General features: G+C 36.2%; 1 protein-coding gene across 1 annotated transcript in view; it reads right to left on the bottom strand.

Moving 5' to 3' along the window:
• LOC103780828 (potassium voltage-gated channel subfamily H member 8-like) overlaps positions 1-17,133 on the bottom strand; it is a gene marked incomplete at its 3' end in the record, with an annotated part of 76,978 nt that overhangs the window by 49,561 nt on the left and 10,284 nt on the right. Inside the window, exons 3-4 of the mRNA XM_008948520.1 lie at positions 5,997-6,124; positions 3,126-3,366 (exon numbers count right to left, since the gene is read on the bottom strand). Coding sequence (XP_008946768.1) covers positions 3,126-3,366; positions 5,997-6,124 — 369 coding nt within the window. The remainder of the gene's footprint in view (positions 1-3,125; positions 3,367-5,996; positions 6,125-17,133) is intronic.

Raw genomic sequence — 17,133 nt, 5'->3', positions numbered from 1 at the left:
ATAGTTTTTTTTCTGAACTACTGTATTGATCTCAACTCCTGTTGAAGACATCCTATTCATAGCCCTGTGATTAAGTCTGACTATTTAGCAATAAAGTATTGATAATTTTTCCAGTAATGTTACTTCCTTGAATTATGTTCAATAATTTTTGAAATATTTTTTAAAAAAAGACAACATCTGAGAACTAGAATGAAACAGTTACATAAAAAAAGCACTACACTGGATAGCTACAGAAGAGTAAAAGTTATGCAGTCAGAAGAATAATAAACTAATAAAATGGAATAAACGTGGAGAGAGATCCTTTTGTCTTTTCTCATGAATATTTTAATTCCAATCAACTTGTTTACTTATTAACACCCCAAGTCAGGACAACACTTCTGTATGTATTTGTATCATGCTTAAGCATATGCTGACTCACAAATTGGATAAGGCTACAAGTTTCCCCTTAGCCACTAGACTTATTCAAACTGTTCTGCTTAAATGAAACCTGTAGCCTCTACCATACTATGTCCCTTGAACCAATATGTAGACATGATTTATCTGTTTTGTTTTCATGTCTTTGCTCCATCTGATAACACAGCTAAAACCAAAGACCTTGTCAAGTCCAAGTAAGAGTTTATTCAAATTATGTGTATAAGCAGTATTATTCTATGTTCTGAGAAATACAAATAAAAACAAAGCACATAGATTTCTATTTCTAGCATATTGGTTCTCCAATCCATGATTTTACAAAGTTGTGATACCTCAATCCATGATTAGAGCTGTAATACAGCTGAAAACCTCATTTCAGATAGATCTCCCCACTGACTTTGAGGCAGCAGCATCAAAAAAACCCAAAACTTTACCCAATGCTTTTCTTTGACTTTTCTCAGAGCACACAGAACAGTCATCAAAGATGTGCTTGTCAGAGCCACAGTGCAACAATGCCCTGAAACTTATGTTCGAATTTATCTATGCTGTCAATCTTGCTACTTTCAATATAGTTACACATGTTCTGAGACATATTCATTCAACACTGTAACGGACAAGGGACCGCTGGAAGGTAATTACACACTATTTTCTTTAAGTTTGCTGCAGAGATTTAAATGCGGTATGAGAACGTCCTGGAAGTACTCCATAAAACTTTCCCCAGTCACAAATTTAAAAACAGATAGATAGTAACTTTAGAAACAAGTATTTTGGGGAAAAAGGAGACATTATTTACACTGAGGAGGAAGAATATTGGTATTCTACAGTATAATATTTCAGATTATAAATAACACAACTAAACAAAGAAGTCTTTTCTAGTTCTTTATACACTTTGAATGTATTTCGTTACAATCACAGCTTTATTTCCTGGATGACAGACCTAAAAATCTAACCAGAAAATGTAATGTAAATTTACAGACAATCTTCTTCCTTTCATTTTTCTCACCCAGCTATTCTACTGATCATAGTGAACCCATGACTTTTTACTTACTGACATAAGAAGTTCGTATTTCCAGTAGAGTACACATACAGAAAAGTAACACTGAGCAGCACACCATGTCTCCTGCTTCCAATGAATACTGCAGCACATAAATCAGCTAGATACAGATTATACTCTCCTGTGCTCTGATTCTAATAAATGTATTCATAACACAAACAAGTTATCTAGAGCAGTGTGGGGTGAAGGATGCAATCAAAAATATCATGACCTTGAGTCTACTGGTTTTATAAAGATGCCCAGGTAGATCAAGTGGAATTATTTAATTTTTTATTCTTTAAAATGCAACATGGAGTCATTTGTGACTGACTAGAGTCATAAACTCACTCTTTACACAAAAGATGATCCTTGATGATCTGCAATGCAGAATGTAGGTTTCTTACCGCAGTGCTTGAGTATCATTGAATGTGAATCGCTTGCATTAACATGGAAGAGTACACTAAGATCTAACTGTGAGCATAAAAGGGGAAAATTAAACCTAATGACAAAACAATGTCCAAAGGAGGAAACAGATATTTAGCCATCATAACATCTGATTCTTCCATTAGCCACATCATCTACTATTCTTACTGTCTACGGTAAAGCTGCCAGAGAAATGAAAGGAAGTTTTCGTAATTCTCACAAGAAGAAAATTATGTTTAAGTAAAGACATTCTGAGTTGTTGCTTAGTGTTTAAGAAGATTCAGTACTTTTTAGTTCTCCTAGAGAAGATCATAACATTAATTTTAATGTATGAGTGAAGCCACATTTTTTTCAGGAAAAAAATACTGTAAAGTACAGTAGAAAAGAAGTTTAAAATCTGATTATTTTATTCCTTTGTTAATTTTTTTTCTCTTAGAACTACCCATATTCAAGGAAGACATACTGAATTTTACTTATTTCTTTAAAATAATAACTTTTCCACCTTCATATTATCAACAGATCTGATCTCTGATTCGTCAGTGTGACAGCACTGAGTGGTAATATAACAATAAAATCTTGGGGAAAAAAAATTTGTGTGACCCTAATCCAGGATTCTTTCCTATATTCACAAAGAAATTGCAAAAAGATAATAAATAAAAGAAATTGCTTTGCTACAAGGCCACTATTAGATATGACTTTGCCTGCATTTTAATTCTTTAAACATATAAGAATGAAATGGCTCATTGAAATAAAAAGTTTGGATAATGGACCAGATGACAAGCTGCAACCTCTTAAATTCTCAGTTTCCAATATGTCATATTGATATTGTACACTTGCATTATTGCAGTTTAAGGTTTACTCTTATGTCATTAGCTTTTATAATCTAGTGATTTTCAACTCATGGTAATAGAAAAAAGGTATATTATGAACAACACTGTAGTGATTCCAGGGCACACCCCTATCTTAGGAAGACTTTAAGCATCTACAGGGTGAAACGTTGATTTTCAGCCTTCTTTGAGGTCAAAGGTGTCTTCTGAGTAACAGCCGGAATATGTGAAACAATTCAAAGTAAAAAAAAAAAAAAAAAGAAAAAAACACAGTGATCTAAAGTTCAGATAAAATCTCAAGCTATACAGATAAAATTGATTTTTTTTAAAAATCATGAAAGGAATAATGATTTATTTTTCCATATTATATATTCTATGAAAACTTTAAATGTCAAAAAAGACACTCCAAACAAATCCCAAACATATCTTACCGATGATAAAAAGTATTTCCACTGCAATGTCGCTGACAGTTGTGCTTCGAGTTGTAGACAGCTCATCATGGCCAATAAAGCAAACATTGTAAGGTACAGTCACAGCAACATAAAACGTTGCCAATAAAATAAGCCAGTCCCAGCCAGCTTTAAAAGTGCTAAAATGCAACAGTATGAACTTGGATTTTTTTGCATCCGAAACTTTGTACTCTGGAAATGCTGGTTTGTCTACAAAAACATTCTGAAAGAGAAAAAAAAAATTAAATGAGACAAAACAATAATTTGACCATACAGATATATTTCTTCCAATGAAGCCATTTGGTTTTTCTTCATAACTGTAATGAAATATGACATATTTATACCCAGGCAACAGCTAATGCTAAGTTTTCCTAACGTAGTTCTGGCACTTACTTAGACAGACAGTTCTGTTGATGGAATAACTTTTGTGAATGTTGGGGCAGAAAGAGGATTAATAGGGAACAGTTTAAAGGGAATGAGAAGGGGACTGAGTCTAGCGATTATTTCTTCCCCCACTGGGTGAATTCTGACTGAAGAGCAATGTTTTTCTTATGGACAGACAGGTAAAAGTTTTGCATACATGAAAAAAAGGAGTAGGTTGTGATGAAGACAAAACATCCTTCCTAAACATATTTCAGAGCTGTGAAGTTGTTGTTTTGAACTAACTCTAGCCTTGTCTTGTGGACTGAACAGCTGTTAGCACTTGGAGCACCTTTCCTGGTTTAGTTTCATCCAATGGAATCCAGTTAATTGGCCAAGATAGCTATGAATCAGAGCACAATTTGTAGGAATATCTTTTGATTCTCTTTAGAATCACACTCCTGATCGAAACCAAAATCTACTAATATAGATCCACCATAATGTGGTTGCAGAACTATCTTCACCATTAAGATTATGCCTACTGTACCTAGTTTTGTTGTGTCTTGAGTCTGTCGTCCAACCAGTAAAAGGCTTTCCAACAAAGATTTCAGCCTTAAGCATCAGTTTTATAAATTCTTAGCTTTCACTCTTCAGAGTTTTAACAAAACTACCTACCCCCCTGAAAAGCAGCATGTGGTACATGAACTGTCTTGTATTATTTACTAACAATTTTCTTGCTTACTGTCATTGTTCTCATGGTTAATGCTGTTCCATTAGTGAAACAAAACAGTATTTTGTATTCAGCAAGCTAAGATTACTTCTGATCTTGAAGTTAATCACAATGAATATAAAAAGACAACAACTGCATGACTGCAGACATTTGCCTTGCCTGTCACATTCTTTCTCTTTGTGTGTTTATTTTGAAATACTGATGTCCTTGCCCTCTCCACTTTTGGTTCTCATTTATGAATCTTAGGGCCTGAACTCTCATTGTTGTTAGTCAGCTCATTTTTAATCACACAGAAGAAAACGTTCCTCATTACAAGTTTCCATTCATTGCCCTGAAAAATCTGGGTACTAAAGGAAGGAAATTAGCGTGACAACTGTTTTAAACCAGCATATCTGCACTAGGATTTTGAAGGTACGAGAGTCACCAAAAGCTACTTGAAATTCATGTTCCAGAAAAATATTACTATACTACAAAAATATCACAAAAAGACCTGGTTGTCTTTCATAGATCTTTTTTTTAAAAAAAATAATTATTATTACTTTTTTTACAGTTTTCCAACTTTGTTTTTTTTTTTTTTAAATTAATATTTATATTCAATGGAAGTGCGTGTATGCCCTTTGAGGCATATACCAGCTCTCTATTTTCCTATTCTTAATCTATACTAAATTTTTCCTGTTTTTAAATTGTAACATAACAATATCTAGGGGTATGATTCTGCATTGCTGTTTAATTTTGGTAACCAAAGAAAGGAACATGCCCAGCGACAGATCATCTTTTCAGGGTGTTCATGATCTTTGGCTATTTTTTTCCATTGTCTGTCTTCCACTCACACCATGAACATGAAAAAAAACCCAAAACATTTCCTTCTTGTGGCTCTGTTAAAGATTTTAGCTTTTTAATGATAATGATGTATAAACAAGAAACTAAATACTGTAGTGAGATTTTAAGAAAAATTGTTTATTTTTGCTTCTAATAGCTATAGGCTCTCACTGTTAAAACAGGCTCAGATATTATTCTAGTAAATTTTTATATTTACGAACTGATTTCATATGCATCTCTAGTTTTTCCCTGCATTCTTTTCTCCAGAAACATAGTTCAACAGAGCAGAAGCAATATTCTTTCTCTTGAGCGTATTTCTTCAAAAATGTTTTTGTTGCTATATTTTTGGATTTGTCAGTTTGACTTGGTTTTTGAAGCTTTCACAGGGTGTTTGTGAACTTACTTGTATTTACTAGGAAAGCACAGAAGTAGTTTAAATGAAGAAATATTACTATTTCAATTAGGAAATGAAAAGATAAATTTATTCTGCACAAAGCTGGAGATATTCACAGGAAATGTTGCCTAAATGAAGTGTGACTTTTCGGATCTTAAACAACAGAGATTTTCAGCTATCAAGGTACTCAGAGTAGTACCTTGATTTTCTTCGTTATTTTTTTGGCAAATAGCAAGTATTGAAATGAAATATTTGGGATACCAGGGTAAATTGGAACCTCAAATTGAGGTCTGTGAAATTTTATAATGTGGCCTTCCTGGCATTAAATAAACATCTGTTTACAGTATGGCTAAATGTATTGTCTTGCATATGAAATGTAACAAATACTGTAGTAGGCAGAACTACACTTATGTGAACTGCACTTTACTCCTGCTACTGCAGAATTATGACTAAGACTTTTCTCAGGTACTCACTGACATTTTACAGCCCTTTTTTTGTAAGACAACAGTACAAAGAGTACATTTTTGAAAAAGAGAAGAATTACACCTACATTATTAATTTTTAATTTGTTCTTCTCTCTTCTTTGTAGATGTCCAGAGATATGATAAAGGACAGCTCTGCTCCGTCTTCGTGCCGACTCAAAATGTGACCCTGCTCTTCCTCTTCCTTTCCATTTTTCTGCAAAATAGAAGTGAGAGTCCATTAAACATCAAAAAATGGCACTTTAGCTTTTTGTAGCTGAACTACTGATATTTTAGACTTTGGTAGAAACTGGGGAGATGTAAAGATTATACACACTTTTTCTTAGATTGGCTTAATCTTTTACATTTAAGATAACAAAAACTCACTCCTTCAGGGCAAATAAAAAGCACTGTACAGTTTTAATTGTCAAATGCCTTCATGCAACTCAAAAGCAACTAATCATAACATAAGATTTTATAGGTAAGTAAAATGTAATCTTTCCTATTTCAGAAAATGAAATAGGGATTATTAACCAGAGGCAAGCATGGCTAGGACTAACCACCTGAAATGTTCTTAAGGTGTTCCTACTCTTTTATTTCAGAGAAAGACAAAATAAATCTCTTGTGCTGTATTTAAAAAAAAAAAAAGAAAAAAAAATCTGATGTGTACTATGCTTTCGTTACATCAGAATATGGTAATTTGCAAGCTTGCTCACTAGTAACGTCCAATTGCTATTTTCATTCATTCAGATTTCTTTTCCCATCACACGGTCACTAACAATCATTTGACACATTCCTTGGTGACATGAAATATGTTGAAAGTAAAGACTGAACACTGTTCTGAAAAGGTTTGTGGTTTTTTTCCCACCCTTCGAATGTCTGCAATTGTCAATCTTGGGATCAAATTTTGTTCTTGCTTATACTGCAGTAAATTCAAAGGAACTCCAGTGATGCTGATGGAATTACAGTGCATTGATGCCAGAGTAAATGAAAGCAGACATTTTGTGATTTGTCAGTATTAAGGAAAAAGGAATTATGAGAATAAAGAAGCTGTCTGTCAAACAGGTTTAATTAAAGTCAATTCAATGCATACAAATTAAAGGGAATAAAGCCCAAAAACTAATTAGCAGAGCCAGAAATTAGCAACAAGCAAGATAGCTACATCTTGAAAACTGCCTAGAAAAGCAAGAAAGATTTGAATTGTAGAAGACTGATGTATTTTTTGCTCTACAACACAAAACCAAAGGAAGCTAAACTTTTGAAATGTCTCAGTGAGGAATGTTTCATGTAATTCATTTGAAAGTCCTATCAAGTTGAGGATTTTTTTACATGTCAGTAAAAAAGGTGGAGAAGGATAAAAAAAAAAAAAGGAAGGAGAAAAATCTTGCACCGCAAAACGAATTAGCTACTCAAAAGCTGGAGGAGGCAGGTGGAGAAGCTCTGTACTTCCCCATCTCCAGCTTCAGTGCCTGCAGGTGATTTAAAGAGCTACAACACATGCAGGTGCCAGCTACAATGAAGAAAGGTAAACCAAAAGGGACTATTTCAGAAAATACTCAACTAAATGTATGTTTTTCAAAATTTTCATCATCCAATCATTGAACCTTATAAGACTCAAAGTTAATTCAAAAACTGTTCTTAAATTCTGGGTGACAGCAAAATACTTCTCTGTTTCTCTGAGCAAAAATTAATCTAAGTCTATTGAATCAGGTCGCTGCTGTAGTACTGGATAGCTGTACTAGCCCATTTTTGTCATATGACTATGAAATTCCCTTTAAAACTATTTAGAGGCTTTTCTTTCTTCCCTTTCTCAATCTAAACTATGTTCAATGAGGCCATTCAGTTTATTGGTTCTAACAGTAGTCACAATACGCTTCACATCTGCTATGGAGCAGGCTGAGAATTGGGCAAATACCTCGTCCAAGCTTCTGTCCAGCAACAATTTCAGGACTTTTTAGCTAAATGCTTCATCTTCACAATATCTCATATTTAATAACTCTCCATGTTCTTAAACTACAAAGCACAAGATAGTCCGTCCTGCTAGGTGGTGGATAAAACAGCCTACGTGATGGGATGTATTGAGACCCACACTGAAACGTGTTGCATCAGGCAAGCACAGTGTCTTCAGGAGGAGATTCTTAGAGAACTTTCAGCATTCCCAGCAATACAAGGCTATTTCTGTGTGGAAGTGGATCTCTACAACCTTGAAACCTTTCTCTTTACTCCTCCTCGATCTCCTGTGTCTTTTTAAAGATATCCTTTTAGTAGCTCCTTTTTCAGAAAAAAACGTGCAATTTTCCAGATATGGATACAAAATTACCTGATACAATAGTGTAATAATGCCTTCAGTCTTTTCTAAATTCCTAACCTCAGATTTGTCTTCTTCTTACATGCAGAGCACAGAGCTGAAAGCTGGACATAACTCCACCTCTTTACAGAATGGCAATAATTGCTATGGAGACCATTAATTTACAGATACTCTGTTAATGTTGTTGCTTATTTTTCTCCTCTATATTTATTGACACTGATCTTTTGTTTTCTGTCTACTTTTTAAATAAAACCAAAATCCTTATAAGATTTTAAATTTTATGTGCCAGCGGTCTGACCATATTTCCTCCACTCTACTCAGCTCTTGTGAGATGCCAGCTGGAGTATTACATGGAGCTCTGGAACCCCAGATACAAGAAGGACATGGACCTGTTGGAGGGGGTCTGGAGGAAGGCCACAAAGATGATCAGAGGGATGGAACACCTCTTCTATGAGGACAGGCTGAGAGAGTTGGGGTTGCTTAGCCTGGAGGCTCCAGGGAGACCTTCTTGCAGTCTGCCAGGGTCAGAGAGGGGGCCTACAAGAAAGCTAGGGTGGGACTTTTCACAAGGGCTTGTAGTGATACAACAAGGGGTAGTGGATTCAAGCTGGAAGTGGGTAGATTTAGATTGAATGCAAGGAAGAAGTTCCTCCCTGTGAACATGGTGAGACACTGGAACAGGCTGCCCAGGGACAGCGTGGATGTTCCATTACTGAAGGTGTTCAAGACAAAGTTGGATGGAGCTTTGAACAATCTGGTCCCTGCCCATGGCTTCATGATCTTTAAGGTCCCTTTTAAGCCAAACCATTCTGACTATAATGTTTTGGTTTAGGTGGATCCCATTTCTCCTGTGTAGGTTTATCATTTCAGTCACTAAGAATTCCATACTCATTAACTTGCTTAGACTGTGGGTCTTGTATGGCACTTGAAATCACAGTAGTTGCATACTTTCACAGCAAAGTGACTTCTATCACATACTGGTTCCACTATTTGCAAAGGATTAATGCTACCTCTATGTTAACACTGGAAGTCACTCAACTCATAATGACAGTAAAGCATAGATAAAAAAGGGAAGTATGACATTCATTATGAGGTAATAGTATTCCTGTTCTTAAACAGAAAGGGTAATGATTTTATATTGCAGTTACTAGCAGTAAAAAAAAAAAAAAAAAAAAAGTTGCCCTCACAGATAAGATTTCATCAGACAATGTTGTCACTGGATTGTGTCAATAGCTTATAGCATAAATTAGTGAATGACTTTTGTGAATTCTCCTGCTTTCTGACCTTCCCAGTGCCTTTAGGAAAAGAGGCAATTCTGATCCTTTGCAAACTATGTTGTTCACTAGATGTGCCTTCATATGTGTGCAAAAATTGTCTGTAACCTTTATTTTTTTCCTGTCATACACAGTTTACGGGTCACTATTCTGAAGGAGACAGTTTGTTTTTTCCATAAATACTCAGGTGTTCCTTTCTGGTTCAGAAAAAAATTTTAGGTATCTGACAGAATTGCTTTTTTTGTTTCCATGGCTGATCTTAGAAGAAAGATACAGTAGTAAGTCCAGCCATAAGCAGAGAAGCACTTTAAATACAGTTCTTTTATTTTTATCCTGTGCTTAATTCCATCTCTCTCAAATTAGTGTGACAAATTGTTATTCTAAAAAAATTCTCACATTTTGGGCTCTATTTTTTGGTCCTTCTACACATGTCTTCCTTTTTAGGAGACATTGGAGTGGGTGGGTGTACTATCACACAGGGAGTTCTGCAGTTTAGTCTTAACTCCCCTGGTCTTTGATCAGAAAAGTGGTAATATGTTTTTTAACTCTTGCTGTCATTCTGTATTTTTCTTTCAGATGAGTATAGGTATAGCATCACAACCTTGACACAACTTCAGAAGTATTATCCAAGAACATATATTCACAATAACACCCCTTTGCCAATCTTAACAGTCGCATAACAGCTTAAGACCTTTTACAGTGTTGTAAGGGAAAGTTGCCATATCGGACCCAAACTCCTTTGTAACTTGATTTTTCTGTTTGTGTTTTTAGAAGAACATAAGGCATCAATCTTCCACTTAAAGTTAACAGAGACTAGAGGTATAACACTTTTCTTTGATAAAACCCAAAATCTGACAACTTCTGATAAGCTCTACTTAGTATACACTGCCCTGGCAACACAAAAAGAACCATAAACTCAGCTTTACTGACCAATGTAAAACTAAATCTATGTCTGTTCTCTGAAAAGCATATCAGGGTAGTCAGAGCTTAGCACTGGATATCATCCAGAATACTTTATGGTTTATAATATTCTCATTCACCAGAAAACTATATTACATTTCAAGGATTTAAATGTATCATACAAGTCTTTAATGATCAAATGAGAGATAAGACTTATACAGTTCTTTCAGTCATAAAGTTCAGGTGGTAACAAACAATAGATATCACAAGTCTTTCCTGAGGCAGAGCCAGACCTGGGGGAGGGGTGCTCAACACATGGTCAAGGGAGCTCATTGCAGCCTGCCAGCTCCTGGGGATCTTGTTTCTGAGGACAGCTGAGAAGGTAACAGGAACCAGCTCATGGCCCAAGAACTCTTCCACAGGCATGAGCAGGCTGTATCCTAATACCACCCTGCTCTTGCTCTAGGTCTCCAGCCCTGTGCTTGGCTGTAATTGCACAAGTATAGGAGCTTCCATGGAAAGTAAATCCACATACAAGCAGAAACACCGCAATCTTCTGGTAAAGTGGCCTCAACCTTTCCACACTGAATAACTCTGACATGACCCAGAAGTATTATGCTCACTCCATAGTAAATGAGGTGTGACATGAGAGAGACCATGAAAAGCATCTCTTTCCAAATACCAAAATAAGGTAACCTACTCTGTCCAGAAAGGTTGCACATCACTGACAAGTGTCTCAGCCTTGGTATTTTGCCTCATTTTTTCACAGCATTAATTTGTATCCCTTCAAAAGAACTGCCTTCCCTTTTTCCTCAGGTTCTGCATTATCACAAGAGAATGTTCATAATTAAACCCACCATCTATATTTCCTTCTGGTGTGATTTTATTGCCCAGCATGTTCTTGTACGAAATTATCTCCCAGTCTGATCATGTCTGAGATGACTTGTTCTTAGCTCTTTGGAGGTCCAGAAGCCAGTATGAGAAATAAATAGATAAAATTTTTATTCTACTAATATATTGCTTGGAGGACTTGTTAAGTTGGCAGAGCAGCTAAGGACATTTATTTATGTCATTGTTTACAAATCTAAAGTCAATCATACGATGAAACAGCAGGTGACACTAGCTCCCACATAAGAAAACTTACCACAGAAATAATATATTCCTGAATGTATGAGCTAGAATTCCTTTTGAACAACAAAACCAAATGTAGAACAAGTGGGCTTTCTTCATTGCTAAGAAGTATCCAGACGTGGAGAGGCTTGAAGAAATCCATGATGTTGCTCTTTATACATGATGGAGCACTCTGCAAAGGCACAGTAACTGGGCTAACATTGCGACTTCAAACTACTGCCAGTTGGGCCTTTCCTCCTCAAAGCACGGAAGGAGCGGCATGTTCATGAATCTGTGTGATTTCTTCTACTGCTGAATTCTAAAATGAGGCAGGTAAATAAACCCCTGCATTACCTTTCCTATGTATTTCTCTCAGGTATCATAACACAGCCTTTTGGCCCAGTCACAGAGTGAGATGTTGTTACCTGGAATATCTTATAAGTACTGAAGTTTCTTTTTGATCCTGAGTTCAATGAGACATTTATTAAAGACATATAAAGATAATAAAATGTCTCCATCATTTATTAATGTTACATCTTTAAAAGGCTTCTTATAAGAAGCGTAATCAAGATTTTTTTGTCCTTTCAATATAAACCTCAAGAAACGCCCATCACCTGCATAGTGAGGTAGGGAAAACCACAGCAGAAAGTGTGATCTTTGCATAGAAACCCACCAATAGTCCGCATGCCATCACAAAAAAAATACAGTGATGTCTACAGGAAACAGTGGTATAATTCACATAAATTACACTTCACAGGCAGTCCTCAAAAAAAACCAAATAACCCAACCCAAGGAAATTCCAAAGGAGACAGCTGGGGTAAAGCAGTAGAAAAGGATTTTGAATGAACACACAAAAAAACCCTTCAAAAACAGATTGCATGGAAGGCTGGTATGACTTATGCTGGGTTTTTTAAAAAACTTTAGCCAACTTTCAGATATTATACTCTAGGGGACAACACACACCAGCAGCTGTCAATAAAGAGAGAACTGATAAAATCTTGCTTTGCTGTTAGTGACAGAATAAAAGCACTACCATGGGCAACAGGCTGCAGGAGATCTGCTGGTTGCATGATACATTCTTTCTGTCAACAACCACCAAATATTCACAGAATTGCTAGCTGTATGGTGGATCCAGGCTAGCCTCTAGCTGCATTTTCTTCTCTTAATTGATTAACTGATTCAATAAGATGATGTACTTAAGGCACACATGAGCTGAAAACCTGTAAACATTATTACCGAATATTTTTTTAAAGGACAAATTTTACACAGAGTCCATTGTATGATTTTTATCATTTTAATATTGTGCCTTCAGACAAAATTCCTCTTTGAACAGGAAGATAAAAGACACAATAATATACATTACTATTTCATGGATCAGAAAGACCTTTTAACAGTGGTATGCTTATGAGATAAAATCTTTATAAGAAAGCACATTTTGGGCTGCTGATTTTTCTGTTATTAGAGAAAAAAAAAAAAGATGGGGGAAAAGACACACAAAGAACAGAAGAAAGGATCTTTCTCCACCTCCATTTTGGTGGCTGATGTACAACACTACATAAATAAATCAGTCTTCTTTTTTAGATGCCAGTATTTGGGCCTATCTCATAAAATTCAGAACTGAAAAAGAAAGAAACAGTCTCACCTTTCCTGAACTATTTCTAACATAGATTCAGCAAAAGAACTCTGAAGGTGAATTGATTTGAATCTATTTCCTCATTTATTAAGACAACTGTCTTCTCTCAGTTTTTTTTCTAAAAAGATACAGAATCACTTATAATGAAGTAAAACATACCAACTCAAAAAAAAATATTGTATAATTGCATAAAAATAGTTTATGTAGCATCTGACTATTACACAATTAGGGACAATCATCTCACAAATGGGAAATCTGAAGCATGTCTATTGATTTAACTGAAGTGAGTGATCATATGTAATTCTTACAAAACGAACTGTAGTGTTGAATTTACAGCTGAGTCATCACTTATTTTTTTCAGCTGTTTTTTGATGTGACTTATTTCCTGGAACAGGTTATATTTCCCATAGCGAGTGCTAGCTCTTGGCAAAGTGATACCAGTGCCAGACAACCAGAGGGAGGAACAAGTCAGTGCACTCACCCACCACAGTGGATGTGAAGAAGGGAGTGAGCCGGCTGAGGACCCAGCTGCAGCCATGAGCCCAGTTATATAGTAGGGACTCTGAATAGTAGTATAGTAGGGACTTCATGATCTGGCCCTACCATTCTGGGAACTCCACTTGCCATAAAGAGTCAGGGAACCCATTCCAATAGCCATAATCCTCACACACCACATGCACAGCATAAACCAACTCCACTGCAAGCAGAGTCAGTTCTTACAGAGTTGGCTTCTTGCCCTGCCTCCAAGTTAATGTGGAAGGTAGGGGCACCAGGTGGTGATTTCGTTATCAGATGGTACCCAAGGCTGGCCAGACCGTGGGTGAAAACCAGCCAGGAGGGTCTTTCTTGCCTGGTGGTGGACATCATTCATATGCCAACCCTCTCATTCAGGGCTGGGGGTTTAACATCAGCACTTCAAACATTATGTACATTCAGCACAACTGCAATTACAGGTGAATTCTGCAAATGATCCAAGTCCCCTTGTTTGGGTTTCTGAACACAAAGTGCGTATGCAATATGCATTCTAGTCCTCATGGTCTCTTAATTAGTAAAATATAAGACACCAGGTTGTGCCTACACCTATGAAAGTCTTTAAAGAGTTATTTTGTTTGTTTTCTTTTTTTTTTTTTTCCATAGAAAGAAGGTTTGTAAATTCTCTCCCTCCTCAAAAAACCCTCTCTCTGACCCTCAAAAAAACCCTCAAAAAACACTACCACACACACAAACGGAAGGTGCTCTTTTAATTGACAATACACGTGCTAAACATATTCCCCATTTCTTCCATGCTTTCTGTTGTCAGTCTTACATGGTTGAATCAGCGAACACTGAAATGAAAGATAAAACCAACCAACCAATAAAAACACCACAAACAAATTATTTTCCCCCTCCCACTTGATTATTTGGTTTCTAAGGAAAATCTTGAGAAGATTGCAAGAGTTTCTCTAGAAACAGGTGAATCAAAAAACTACCTGATTGCTAATGCATATGTTCTCTCACCCTTCCACAATATCCCAGAATATAGTCTACTCCTCTGCATTTGCTCAAGAATCGGAATTTACTTTTCTTTTTATCATTGTCATTCCACACATACTACCAAGGACACAGAACATGCCCTGTGCCTCTCTGAGAGTTGCTGGAAAGGAACTGTCACTTGCATTTAACACTTGGTAAAAAGCTAAAGCAATGGCCATAAAGATTGATAGATCACTAAAGGTTCAAGGCTCAAATACAACTTATTTGCTTGCCTAAGAAGGGGAAAAAGGGCAGAGGGAGAGTATCTCTGTGCTCACATGTATCTGCAGAAACAGGGGTAGCTCTATTTTTGTCCTCTAAGTGTTTACACTCTCATTCACTGAGCAGGAGGAAAGCAGTTTCTCCTTATTGAGGGCAGAAGAGATGCAGATCCTTCCTATTTTGAGGGTCAGCCAGGAGCAAAGTCATCCTAGAGAAGATACAACTGAGTTACTGTAGAATAAAGATTTTCCCAACACATTCTTCCTTTGGACAGTAGGAAAGCTGGGCTAAAACTGTGCATCTATTCCACCTCCTCCACTAACATAACTGTATAGTGCCCCATGCACCCTGAAACAGTTTCATCTGCTCTGAATACTGTACGTCTAGGTGACTACAGTCTCCTTCTCAATATCCTGCCTCCTGACAGGAGTAAGGAGTTTTAAAATTAAAAGTTGTGCCCTGAGTATTCACTGCTGTAGCTAGGGCAACAACAAAATAGCTGAGACAGTAATTAAGCAGAATAAATAAAAGTGCACATTGCAGAATTCCTTAGAAGAGTCCATCCCTGCCTCCAACAGACATTTCCTACATAAAAGTCTGGAATGCAAAATGTATGGCACATGGCACAATGAAAAGAACCACCTCTCCCTCCAAAAAAATTACACATAATGAAGATAAATCTGTTTTCTTAGAAATTTGTATAGATTTAAGGATTAAAAAGAGCCAGAAAAAGCTAGCCAGTTAAACCATAGTGCTGTGACTTAATTTAATCCATGGTGGGAAAGGGTGTAGTCCAATTTTGGACTTAATTGCAATTAAAGGGGATGCGGGAGTGACGGAAGAGAATGGTAAATTAGCTTAAAAAAACCTATAGCAAACCACACAAAAGAAGTGATATGAGAGTTGCTGACTTCGCAGCACTTCTTAAAGGCTGCCCAAATTCTCATCATGGTTTTTTGCCTTTTTCTTATATGAAAGTCTTAGGAGAAAACCTGCTCTTCCTGTTCGCTGATAGGGCTGTTTTCACTGGAAATTTTTATAGAAGAAAATGGAAATTTTTTTAGAAGAAAAACATTCTATTAACTTTGTATTTAGAATGAGACATTCAAAAGAAAAGATCACAGAAGACATCTAACATTTGGGGTGGATAAAAGGAAACCAGGCAAAAATGTGGACTTTTGCAAGGCACATTGGCAAAAAGAGGTAACTGAAGTTGTGTGAATAGATGAGATAAAATGGATAAAAAAATGTCTGCAGAATATCCAAGAGGGTATCAACTCTTGAGGTCTGCAAAAGTAAAAAGATAATATATAAGAAAAGAGAGACCATTAAATCAGGAGATAAAGCTCAGGAAGGTGTCATTATGAAAGTACAAGGGGAACAAGATTTTACAGAAGAAACAGTATCCAAGTTAGGAAAGACATGAAGAAGGAGTCTGGAGAATTTTGGAGGCGCAGCCAGCGGGAGTTTGTTACCATACAGGGTTAGTGGAAAGCCAAAGGGTCCAGGGCAGATTTAGGAGAAAAGGAACACAAATTAATTTTGTTAGATAAAATTTCTAAGGAGTTTAAACATTAAAGGGAGATGGAATGTGGTTATTAATGTTTCATACAAATTACAAAAGTCTGTTCCAGGCAGAACAGAGATGAGATAGGGTGAAACAAAAACATTAACACAACAGCCTTGCATGGGCAGAGGAGTCCCACACTGAGCAAGTTTGTACCTACATCCTCCTTTCCATACACAAACTAACCTCAAGACGTACCACAAAGGCAACGGAAAACTGTGCAATGGCAATTATATTATAGCAGGAGCTGAATTTGAACTCGAAGTTTACAAGTTATCTGATTTCTGAAAGGACAAATTCAGTAATCTTTGAAAATATAAAATGGTCTTTTTAGGAACATTTACTGTGAAAATAATATCCAGCAATGTGCATCAATCACTGCTATGGATGTTAATCACTGAAGATTAAAAAGTATCTTTAATAACTTTAAAAAATCCACAAACTGAATATTTTTGTTAATACAATGTGCATCCTACAAGCCTGATAGTAATTGTGGTCTTAGTAAAGAAGAACCAATTACTTCTGGAAGTTAAACATTCTGAAATTTCAAATACAGAATCAGTTGCATAGATTGTAATGGGAATTCTTTTCTGACTATGATGGGGTGATGTTCACCACTTGAGGACTAGTGAATCACTCTGCATAGGAAGAATTTGAATGCTACTCAAAGACCTCCCATTAAATTTAGTTTTATATAACC

Source organism: Merops nubicus, unplaced genomic scaffold (genome assembly GCF_000691845.1).
Source record: "Merops nubicus isolate BGI_N331 unplaced genomic scaffold, ASM69184v1 scaffold4771, whole genome shotgun sequence".
NCBI lineage: Eukaryota > Metazoa > Chordata > Aves > Coraciiformes > Meropidae > Merops > Merops nubicus.
This window is presented reverse-complemented; position numbering and strand designations above follow the sequence as displayed.